This window comes from Dermatophagoides farinae, chromosome 3 (genome assembly GCF_024713945.1).
Source record: "Dermatophagoides farinae isolate YC_2012a chromosome 3, ASM2471394v1, whole genome shotgun sequence".
NCBI lineage: Eukaryota > Metazoa > Arthropoda > Arachnida > Sarcoptiformes > Pyroglyphidae > Dermatophagoides > Dermatophagoides farinae.
In genome coordinates this window covers 165996-179321 of record NC_134679.1, presented here as the reverse complement: position 1 = coordinate 179321, position 13326 = coordinate 165996, and the positions used below count along the sequence as shown (strand labels likewise).

Sequence of the window (13326 nt, the reverse complement as noted above, 5' to 3'; positions counted from 1 at the left end):
GCCGGTCATCGTGATTATCACTTTTTTCACTGATTCTCGTAATGTAAGACTTTGATTTGGATTTTAGCCACGGCCAAATTGGCTCATGCTTCTCAAAACAACAAATTTTTGATGAGAACACAATAATCAGAATGAATTTGCATAAATTGATTGCAGCTTAGGGTTTTTTCTCAACTTTTTCATGATTGCTGAATAGATAAAAAAACCACTCAATGGAAATTCCACATGTCCTAGGAGTTAAAAAAAATTATGAGCGTAATTTTTCCGTTTCATTCCAAATCTGTGCACATTCTTTGAGTGAAGATTTGCTCAGAAAAATCTCATTGTACCATATTGATAATAACAATAATCATTCACATCCGCCATTTGATGCTTTGGGTACAAGAGGGGTGTCAAGGCAACTAGAGCTTGGTTGTTGTTGTTGTTCAACCTGGAGGATTCTGGCCGACCTCAACAGATTGATGATGATAAATTGGTGGAAACAAACCCGAGGTACACCACCAGTGAATTGGCGGAAATTCTTATCTAGTTTTAGTTTGGTTTGGTTTTGTTGTTTTTGACCATTTCCTCTTTCGTCGGGGTCACAACGGGCAAAAAACAAAATGCCTAAAATTTACTCAAAAATTGCCTCAAAATACCGAGGTTGGCCACCACTTCCTGTGGTCAAAGTTGGAAAAAATTTACTTTTGAATTAAAGTATGGTCTCAAAGAATAAATTGAGGTCATAGATTCGCTTGTCAGCTATAATATAATATATACTTACATATGTACATGACATTCATGTTGTAACAATAATCATAATGTATGTGCGTGGTATAGTTAGAAAAAATGCACTATTAAAATACTTCCGAAACATCGAAAAAAAAGTTTAATAGTACACACACATAGTATTCAGTCAGATGAAAATTCTTCTTGTCATCTGACTCGACTATGACCAAAATTTATTACATTGTGTAAACATTCTGGACAAATCTTTTTTTTCCCAAAATTCAATGTGTGTGTCTACAATGTTGTCATTTCATATATGGTCGTGGTAATAATAATCGTCGTTGTCGTTCCAGAAATTCAATTCTAAATTTTGTCTCTGATTTCTTTTATTTATTTTTTTTTGTTTGGATTTTTTTCTCTTGTGACATTTTAGCCATTTTATTCTGTGTTTTTTTGTTTGTCATTTGTAAATTATTTCATTGTCGTCGTTATCGTGACGATGATTTTCTCATTGACTATTTTGTTTGTTTGCATTTTCAGTTTTTATATTCATTTTCATTGAAAAAGTAGTGTGTAAGGTTATTCTAAAAATTGGAACTGAGAACAAATTGTGTTTTTATTTCATTATTCAATAATGGGAAAACATCTTGTATTCGTTATAGATTCGTATTTTTCAAGTTCATTGAATCAATCGTATTGTTAAAGAGTGAGAACCGAAACGGAAACGAAAGTCCCGTTTCCGCTTTGTGTTCAATAATTTGTAATTATTATAAGGAATTTTTCTTTTTTTCTCATCAAATTGCAATGTCATTCGATGGTAATCATTGTTAGAATGAAGAATCCGTTTTTTTCACATTGTTATCATCACAAACCATTAAAAAAAATGACAAAATTTTAATTCTGTTAAATGAAGTGTGTGCTTCTTCTTTTTTAAGGGTTAAGGAATATTGCTGTATCAGCTGTAAATCATCAACAATATCAATATTGAACTGAAAATAATTTGCCAGCCATTTAGCAATTGAATTTGAATTCAATTCAATTTCAGCTGGGTAATTGCAATTGGTGAGGGGATTTCAACCATTTTGAGGGCGAATTGCGATTTTTTTTTTTGAATTTCTCGTGTTTGAAAATCTACGATGATGATGGCAATAAGAGAGAGAGAGAAAAAAAAATTCAAATTGTTATCAAAATAAATTGAATGGAAAAACTAGAATATTCTCAGCGAACAAATCATTTTGATCATTGTGGAAATTGAGAACGAAAGATGTGTGACACACAAGCTGCTGGTTTTTTTTTGCTTCGCCTGTTGTTCAGCGAAAGAAAAAAAGAGAAAAACATTCATCACGCAAAAGAGTTTTCAATGTCTTTTTTTTATTCCATTCCATTTGGGGTAGAATATCCAGTTTTTTCTTTTTCTTTTTTTTTATTTTGGTAAATAGAGGAAAAAATTGAATAAATTTTTATATTCTCAGACGAAAAAAAATTTGTTTGCTCATTTTTTCTATCTCTTTTCTTGAATCGATTGAACTGTATTGATGATTAATCCAATGTGTTTTTTCTTTTGCTTTCATTATGAAAAATGATAATAAATGGTAAATGGTAAAAAAGGTAATGAATATTTTATCGTGTAGTTATGTAGTTTGTGTTTGTGTTTTGGATATATATATTTAATTGACACTTTTATCATCTTGGTGATGAAAAAATAATCGATTCTTATTGTTGAGTTCTTTTTTCATTCATTCATGTAATCATAATCATAATGGGTAATAATGATGATGATGGGATATCGTCATTTTAATGATGTTACACACTATCATTATCATGATGATGATCCATTTATTTTATGGCCATTATTATTGAACCTGAGTTTTTTCGATGATGTGTTCGATGGATAAATTTTATTGAATTTTTTTTTTCTTTCTCAATCTATTTATGATGATACATCGTTTTCGTTTGTTTGTTATTTATTATATGGTGATGGGATTACAAATTTTAATATTTCATTCATTCATTTTTTTTTCTTTCTAGACCTAAAAGTGGATCAATGCTACTTTATTCACGTAAACATGTACGTTATCGTCGTGATGGTTATTGTTGGAAAAAACGAAAAGATGGCAAAACAACACGTGAAGATCATATGAAATTAAAAGTGCAAGGTATCGAATGTATTTATGGTTGTTATGTACATTCAGCTATATTGCCTACATTTCATCGTCGGTGTTATTGGTTATTACAGGTAATTACTTTATTTATATATTCGCAGAGTGAAATGAATACCTTTCATCATCCCCGACATACCCATATAGTATGAATATGAATTCGCATCACTTATTTATTTTTCGGTGCAATCATCAATATTAAATGCAAATTTTTTTTTCTTTAGTTTACCTTTTCAGTCAGTCATAGAAAATTGAAGAGAATCGTATGTTGACCACCACTACCATAACGATTAGTCAGAATTTATTGCTATTTACATAGAACTTCAAGATTGATGATTATTCTAAATTCATTTTTGTCTATGGATGATCCTAGTGTATATGTAATGAATTTTTTTTTTTTTTTTTTGATCCTTCATAATATGGTGCACCTCCAAAAAATGATAAATGAATCAATGAACGTAGATTTTTGCTAGAGAAAAAATTTCCTATTCAAGTGATGAGTATGGCATTCATTCATTCCCGGTTTTCGGTATTTATGATATGAAATTGGGAATGAATTTATTGTAAAAACCAAACTACTGCACCCACATGTGTATGATGGAAAAAATGGAAAAATTTTTAATCATTTTTCTCTGTTTGTTTGTTTGTTTTTTTTTCGTAACAGAATCCAGATATCGTACTTGTCCACTATTTAAACGTACCATTTAATGATGATAATAAAATCATTTCCCCATCGCTAAATTCATTGATTGATACACGTAAAGAATGGACACGTGAAGATCTTGTAATGGAATTGAAGCCAATGTGTAAGTGTAAAATTCTAAATTTTTTTATTATTTTTTTTGAAAATTATTCATCATATATCTCACATTATCCATCATCATCATGCATATTTCATATGAAACACTCAACCCTTTTCTTCTTTTGTTTTTGTTGTGGTCATTTTTGATCACAATCATCATATAAATGATTAATTTGAATATATAGTGAGCAGTGGTGACGTGAAATGAATTCTGTTTTTTTTTCAATGACATTCTCTTCTCCCTTTTCTTTAGAATTTCATAAAAAAATCTGTATCAGTTGTTTGTTTGTTTGTTTGTTGTTTTTATTCCAGATCATACTTGTCGTATACAAAATTTTTGAATTTAACAGTGTGTGGTTTGAAAGAGAAGTGGTCTATAGAGATAGAGAAAGAGAGAGAGAGAGAGAGATGGAAGAAAAAAATTAAATTGCTAGAGCAATCATATGCGTCACTGAAAAACTTATCGGTTAGTGGTGGTTGTATGCATGCAATAATAATAAAATGTTCGCTTTTGTTTTTCTTTTTTTTTCGTTTCAAACGTTAATTATGATTGATGATGGAATCAAGATCTCTACACACACACATATGGAGCTTGTACAATATTTTGTTGTTTTTATTTGACATTTTTCTTCAATTCTATGATGAAATGAACCAAAGAAAGAGAGAGAGAGTGGGAGAGATCCATAAATACTTTGTACACATATACTTGAAAGAAGCGATTCACGAATTCCCGGGTCCCCCGATTATTCTTGATTTCTGAAATTAGAATTGAATAGAGAAGGTTTTTGAGAAATAATGTTAAACAAAACATGTTAAAAATATAACCAATTTAACATTCATTCAACGTATGAGTTAAAGGTTTTTTTCTTATGAATAGAATTTCATGATTTTTTTCTCGATCTAACCGGATTTTCGTGATGAGACAGATTTTACCGCTGAAACAATCACAATTCGGAAATGACAATAATAATAACGGGGACGAAAAAAAATGTCATGTTGTTATGAATGTGTGTGTGTGTGTGTTTAGAAATTGATATTTTTATCGATTAGTTTTATATATCAAAAATGTTTCTATTTTTATAAACATACACATTTCAAGTTTTCCCATTTTTTTCGGCAATAATAATAATCGATCGATATCGATAAATTTTTGTCGTTGTTTTCTACATCAATTCTGTTCGATGAAGTTTATTGCCACCACCATCATCATCAACATCATCAGTTGCACACATCTTCATCTGGCCATCAATTGATGAAAATATTATTTCCTAAGGATAAAATATGATTTCTCTCCGAGTTTGAATCGAAATCATAAAAAATCTCGATTGAAACTGGTGGACACACACACACACAGACCTTTGATATATGAAATTTTTTTTGTCAACTTTCATTTTGATAATCTATCAATTTTCATTATTAAAGATTTTGTAATCAATTTTTTTCTCTATCCCTTTTTTGGATCATTCGTTCATCTATCTATGTTTATGTTGTTTGAGTTTCAAGTTTCCGGTTATCAACATCATTAACATCAACAGGATTCTTTCTCTATCTAAATGTGTGTGTATTTGTGAGATGGAAAGTCAATACAATTATTGTTGTTCCCTTTTAGATGATGATGATGACAATCATTCCATAATGAAAAACAACAACGACGATTGTGATTATGAAATACACAAAAAAAGTCATGGTTGCATTGGCATTAACCGGAAAATGAAATAATTTTGTTTTTTTTCATTAGAATATAAACCATGTCATCATCATCATTGACATTGACAGAAACAAACGAAGCACACAAACACCAAACAACAAGACAAACTTGTCGAATCAATTTTTTCTCTTGTTTCGATTTATTTGAATGGTTTTTGTTTGTTTGTACTTGAATCATTTATGTTGTTGTCGTTGTTATCCAAACAACAAGATGATGATCTTTGGTTGCAAACAAATAACCTTTATGATGATGATGATGACAGTTGAATTTTTATTATGGCTTTGCGAATGATGTGGGTATAAACATTTCGTTTTTCAGGAATTTTTATTATTTTTTTCCAACTGAATTTTTAGCTGCTAGAAACGAAAATTAGTACTAATAACCAATGTTGTTTTGTAATAATGAGAATTTTTTATCGTTTTTTTTTCTACAAACGAAATTGTTAAACAGTTTTCACTGTAAATGAAAAAGAAAATGGTGAAATTGGCGATGAACTAGAAAGATCAACGATGGATACAATAGAAACAATTGTACAGCAATTACTGATGAAACAACGTGTACGATTAAAAACATTGGAAGAGTCAAATTTAACAACAACAGCGACTACAGCGACTGCCACAGCAACAACGACACCTACAATCGCTAAATCATCGATACCAAATGATTTATTTTCGATGCGTACGATATCATCAACATCAAATGTTAATAAAAATTTAAATTTAAATAATGATTCAACACTAATCAAACGGCAACAACAACAAATCAAAACACATCAAATATTTACTAGTCTTTCATCTGGACAAATTATGGATGCACAAACATTGACTAAAAAATCCACATCATCATCATCATCATCACCATCAGCAGCAATGTTGAATCAATCAGATACGAATAACGAATTGATTGATATCAATGGAAATTCCGGTGGCTTACAAATGGGCAATGTTTCGAATTCTTTAACGGTATGTTTGCTGTTATAATCATCAAAAATTCTCTTCTCAATTAGAATAATTTCAGTTAATTAATGAATGACTCATTTACAATGACCGAATATTTGAATGTGAATAATTTTGTATTTGAATACGAAATTTTTTTTCTTTTTATGATCTTGAAAATGGTCATTGCATCGAATTGTCGTTGTCGTTGTCGTAGTGTAGTAAAGTTTTATGATTCTTTTTCTCTATTCATTCATTTTATGGTCATCATCGTAGCTGTCCTTCGATTTTTGTCAATTCAATACATACAATTATAGACAACTGTCAAATTAATAGTGTGACTAGTTATGGAAAAACCAACGCGAGTGAAAAAAAAAGAGAATTTCACTTGCGTTGTCAAGAAAAGAATCGGACAAAATGTGAAATGAAATGAATACGATGACGACAAAGACAGGATGAAATTAGATATTTTATGATGATGAAAATTTGTCACAAAGACCATTTTCTTCTGTGAATGAAATGAAAATTCTTCTTTTCCGCCCAATCATTTATGACTTGAAGAATTTTTTCTAGTTTTTTTTTACTGTGCGTGTCAATGAATTGAATTGAATTGCAAAATTGAAAAGATTCTTTTGTGCATACGTTATTGATTTCAATGATAGAAAATGGTTAGCATCAAATTCAATTGAATTTTTTTTTTTTTAAAAGAAACGAAAAAAAAACTTGACTTTAAAGATTATAATAATGATTGAAATTGAAATGATTCTATTGAAAAAAATTCATTTTAAATGAAAAATTTAGAAAATTTTTTTCAATATTTTGTTGTTGAAAATTTTCCATTATTATTATCGGGTTTTTATTATCCGATTTTTATTTATATGACTTGTTTATCGTTTCAATTCAAAATAACGATGACCGATGAGGCCATTGACAGCGTTTGTTTTGTTATCCGAACTATCGTTTTATGTCCAATGATGATCATTATTGGACCCATTTTTTTCATTTTTCGATTGATTGTGAATACAGCTCATTTCTTCAAAAATCATTCATCTTTGAAATTGGCCATAAATAGATATAGAATGGATGAGCCATTGTTTTGTAACAAATCCCATTGAATTATTCCAAGCAAATCGATTGGATAATTAATTTTTTTTCTGGTTCTTATTGACGGACAAATGATTGTTTTCATTTTCGTTGATGGTCCATGAAAAAAATGAACAACAAAAATATGGACATTTACAATAAATTCGATGGAATCGATTTAATAAATAATGATGATGATGATTTATTTTCATGATAATGATCGGACGAATTTGATTTTCTTTTCTTTTACTAAATTCAAACAAAATTAGGATATTTATAAAGCTAATCAGAGATAGATTTGGATTTTGGTTTATCTTTTCAATTTTTTGTTAAAATGAAAATTTTTAAAATTGAAAAACTTTTTCATATGAAGAATTTATTTAAATAATCAACTGAGATTCGCCTACAACTTTTGGTAATTCTCTTGATATTTTCAAGAGAACAATGCAATAATAACCAGACAAAAATTACCGAAACTGTTTTATTCCTGTTGCGAGGGAAAAAAACTAAACTAAACTAATGTCCAGACTAAAATGAGTGATCCGTATATATGTAGTGTGTTTAGTGTGTGCGTTTTCTTTGTAAATTTAATTATGTTTGCACTGTGTGTTTGTTTGTTTGTTTGTGTGTGTGTGACAACCACTTTGTCTTTATTATGTCACACACACATGCACACTGTTATCATTGTTGTCTCCAAAAACAAAAAATAATGGTTATTCAAACTCATTTTGAATAATCAATTTGCTTATCGCTTTGTCGTATTCAATAAATGTTTTTTTCATCGAAAATTCGTGATCGTTTTTTTTTCTTTTTTGCAGAAATTGAGCTGATAATTCTAACCTTTCGAAATAATGTTTTGTTGTTGTTTGACAACAATTTTTTTTATTTTTCAAGTTTCGAGAAATTTCCTTGTCTCGAGATTGACGAGAATTGATAATTGCCGCTGCGGTTATTGATGATACACACTTGGTTCTGGTTATGAGGATGATGATGACATTCTCTGGATCACCAACCAGCCATTCATGAACCTTGGAACCAGAACCTTTTTTATTTTTCTTCTTGGTTTCATTTTTTCCTATTTTCTATTTTCCCTTTTAATGATTTATGTGTGTTTGGGTGTGGTTGACGACGACGACGACGACGACGATGGCTAAAAATAATAAATTCAACATTGTTCAACCAGACAGATAGACTAATGAATGGATAAATGAGTAGGAGACAAAAACTGATCCACATGGATGATGAAACGACCAGAAAAGAAAATAAAACAGAGAATCGAAAATTGTCATTGATGATTTTATATGACTATTTCAAATGTATGTTTACGGTTAATGTTTTGGTGGTTTTGGATGAAAGAAAAAAATCCATCCAGACCTAACTACTATCATTTGCCTATCTATAGATGGATATCTATTCACATTTTCTTTCAAAAAAACATGTTACAAAACAAAACAAACTGTCAAATAGACATCAATCGAAAGGAATTTGCGTTATGTGCATGTTGATGATGATGAAAACGCCCAAAGGAATCTGAATCACTGCCAACGAGAGGGGCTGGTGGTAGTAAAATTCATTAATTTTAAGATACATTTTTTCGCTTCTACCCACTCCCTAATAAAAAAGTGACTCACGTTTTTTTCATCGTTTTATGTTTTTTTGTTTTTTTTTTTTGAAAAAATTGTCAAATCAAATAATAAAAACAACAACAAAAATGATGATGACAACGCGTAGTATGTAAATGAGAATGAAAATGATAATTTTTTCAAATGGGGTGCGGCATTGAAAAACCCCGTCATTATCATCAACAAACCATTAGAAGAAAAAAAAATGTTGATATTTAAAAAAAACGAAACAAAACAAAATTCTAGAGGCCAATAAAAAGTGGTGAGGGAAAAATTATAATTCATAATAATGATTATATATCTATAGATGGCCAAATGAAACAATGGAACAAGGACAAGGAAGATTCCATTAGATGAATTTTTGAGCCAATTTTCACGATAATTCTCTGGAAATAGCTGAATGTTTTTCTCTATTTCAATAAACATTTCCAACATTTTGATTTTTACTTAAATCTTAAAATATAAAGTTTATCATGTGTGTTTGTCTTGTCCAAAAATCTTTTTTTGAAGTGAAGAAGAGATTTTTTTTCACTTTTATTTTTTTTTCGTCTTCGTTTTTGAATCACGAATTTTAATCGAAAAAAAATTTCTATTATAGAATACAGTTCAGCTAGTGCAATTGACATCTGCAAATACAGCAATGTGCCAATTAACTAGTGCTGTTGCTACAGCTTCTCATGGCGCTGATCATCATCATGGTCTACATCATCATCATTCACAGCATCATCATCATTTTCAACGACAAAAACAACAACCAAATTTGGTCACATTTGAACGAGCTTCATCAATAAATCAACCATCAACATTACTATCACAACAACAACAACAACAACAATCACAATTGATATTGAACATGTCACAGATACAATCTAGTTTTATAATACTCAATCAGAATAATTCCAATAATGATAATTCAAATTTACAACAACCACAACAACAACATCATCAACAAATTAATTTATCTACCAATGGACAACAACAACAACAACAACAATCGAATAATTCTGGTCCAATAACGTTTGTTGCATATCGTCATCGTACAGGTTCTATGAATTCAACAATGATGTTGACACCAACAACAAATGAAACATCTAAATTATCAAAACAGCAGCAGCAATCAATTTGTACATTTAAAGTGCCCATTAATGTTGGAATTCAACAACAACAACAACGAAAACAACCAGATAATAATCAAATGTTTTGTGCGTTGACAAATACCAAAAATTCTGTGATGACGCCAATTTTTACAAATACTACTATTAATGGATCGAATGACAATAATAAAAACACATCGGCATCAAATACAACAACAACGACGACGACGATGCAAACATTATCCAATGATAATGATGATGATGACATTACAATGGCTGAAATTGAAATGGATACATTGAACGAATTGGGTGGAGGTACTTTTCATCATTTAGGTTCGTTTTACATGGAAAAATCATAAATTTTTTTTTTTTTGAAATGAATTGAAATTCTTTTCAGATGATGAAGAATCAATGTTAATCTGTGCGAGTAATGCATCGACACCTGAACATCATTTATTGGGACATAATACTACTCATAAAAATCTCAATCATTTAATCATCACTGGTAATGGCAATTATCTAAATCATCAACATCCACATCATCATCGTCATCATTGTTTAGATTCAAAATTATCATTTCCGGATTCATTATCAATGAATACTACTGCACATCGAACGAATGATGATGATGAGAATAATTTTGATTCATTTGATACATTATTCGATATTGACAATGACAATAGTTTGATGAATTGTTTGCAAATGGTGGATACAAATAATCATCATTCATCTTCATCAACATCGATAAATTCTGTAACAAATACATCAAATGTAATGAATGATCATTTGATGTCTAAACAACAACAGCAACAATCTAGTCATCATCATCATCATCCACATATAATTGGTCGTGATAGTTTGATCAATTCAGTAAATTATAACAACAACAATAATAATAATAGTAGTAATCGATTAGCCTTGTTACATGATGATCATCACAATTCATTCATAATTTCAGATACTCAAAATCAACATTTAAATCTTAATCTATTGAATCAGACTACTAGACCGTCAGAATATCATGATGATTCAACATTGAAACAACATGGTCATTTGACCAAAAATGATTTGATGAATATTTCTTCACATTGTCATGATGAGCATCCATTTAATGGCTCAAATAATAATAACCGTACCGTTGACAGTCATGATCATGAAAGTAATGATAATGAAAATGGAAACAACAAAAACAACAACAACAATAATACATGTACAACAGCAACAACAATCGATTTTATGGATCATGAAGATATAGCAACATCGGATGAGATTTTATTCAATCTAGAAACATTTGATATGTTTGGCGAATTTGATGATCATTTAGTTGATCATCATCCTCATGATGATGATGATGATGATGATGATGGAACAACAACAGTAAATGACCTTAACCATATAACAACAACAACTAACCATAATAATAATAGCAATGACAACAGCAATAATGTTATGCATACAAATCAGTCTAATCAAGTTAATGAAACAATCGCTTCCAATGACAATAACGATAACAATAACAATAAAACTGATGAAGATAGACGACGAGATGAAAAAAATCTCAATTCTTCAACGTGTATTGTACGTCCATCATCTGAAACTATTATTATGAATCGAAAATCTAGTCAATCCCCTAATTTCATCATCAAACGAACAGAATCTATCGAATCCAAGAATCGTGAATGTTTTCTGTTGAATTCATCATCTAATAATAATGTAGGAGCCAAACAATTGGATAATGAATTGATTACAACGGATGAGAATGAAATACCGACTTGTGTACAGGAATTTTGGACAACGAATAATTTAACTAAATCAAAATTATTTATTAAAAATGGTGGGGGTGGTAGTGGTGTTCGATCGACAGCAACAACGGATTCATTGTCATACAATGAAATCAGTTCCGGTAAGTTAGCCATAACCATCTAATTATAATACGACAATAATTTATTGATTGATTGCATAGTTATATCATCAAATGAGCCAAATAATGGTGCTAGTACTAGTAGTAATACAACACCCATTGACGTAACCGTTGATGAGAATGGAAATTTTTCCATTACAAAAACAAGAAAGGCGTCTACTGGTATTGTTATGAATGTAATAAATAATCCACCACCCACAACATCAACAACAATAACAACAACAACAACAATAACGACGACTGCGACGGCAAAAACAATGTCACAAAATTATCCATTATTGAAACGACAATTAAGCACTGCCAATTTATTAATGATAAAAACTAATAATGATTCATTGAATGATGAAGAATTTCAATCACAACCACAACAACGACAATCAGCATCATCATCATCCGATAATCAACAACAACAACATCGTAGAATCGTTATTGATTCAGATACAATGTTAAATAATAAAAACAACAGTAATATTGCCGCCACCATGAACCATATCACCGATTATTCACCTGAGTGGTGCTATACAGAAGGTATGTTTCCAAAAATATATATCAATATCAAGTGACCACCCTATTTCTATCATTATGAAATGACAAATCTTTTTTTTTCATCTACCATCATTCATTTAAACATGTCAAAAAAAATTTTTGTTGTCGTTGTCTGCTCTTTTTATTGGAATTTAATGAACAATTCAACATTCATTACTTGAGTGTGTGTGTGTACCGATTATTGCTAGTTTCAAGTGCAATACTTTTATCTTTTTCATTTTTCACTCCCACTGAAAAATAGTGCCGACATAAATGAAATGCACAAAAAATTTCCATTTGGATCGGTTAGAGCTACTGTTATTGTTGTTATTGTTAAAGAGAAAAACTTTTTTCGGTTCACTGACTTAATTCTGGATAAATTCTTAACGATTATTAACATAGAGATGAGAAAAGAAAAAAATATTCGTGATCGTTAACCTTTGTCATCTGTGTGGAATCTGAAATGTTTTTTTCTTTCATCCTCATCATCATCATCAACCGAAGTAATCATTATTATTATCCTCGTATAATTGGATGGTAACTCTGCCGTATGTTGTGCATATGTATTATATTGCGTGTCATCAGACCATTTCGAATAAAGCGAAAAAAATAAAAATTGAACGGCTACGGAAACAATACTCTCCCGTCTTTGGTAAAAAAAGTTTCCGAGTCAAAAAAAATTGGAAAAAAATTTCATTTCAGCCCCTAGTCGTCTGGATAGCAAAAAAGAAAAAAAAAAACTTTTATCATTTATCACTGTGTGTGTGTG

The 13326-nt window shown here is 30.1% G+C and overlaps 1 protein-coding gene across 3 annotated transcripts in view; it reads left to right on the top strand.

The window, feature by feature from the left end:
- Positions 1 to 13326, top strand: part of LOC124498377 (Calmodulin-binding transcription activator) — a 28393-nt gene that overhangs the window by 7873 nt on the left and 7194 nt on the right. For all 3 annotated transcript variants that reach the window (XR_012832098.1, XR_012832099.1, XM_075729068.1), the window contains exons 3-8: positions 2737 to 2944; positions 3532 to 3673; positions 5828 to 6339; positions 9616 to 10444; positions 10509 to 12014; positions 12075 to 12560. Coding sequence is in view for 1 of the 3 variants with exons in the window: in XM_075729068.1 (XP_075585183.1) it covers positions 2737 to 2944; positions 3532 to 3673; positions 5828 to 6339; positions 9616 to 10444; positions 10509 to 12014; positions 12075 to 12560 (3683 nt within the window). In the remaining 2 variants the exon portion in view is untranslated. The remainder of the gene's footprint in view (positions 1 to 2736; positions 2945 to 3531; positions 3674 to 5827; positions 6340 to 9615; positions 10445 to 10508; positions 12015 to 12074; positions 12561 to 13326) is intronic.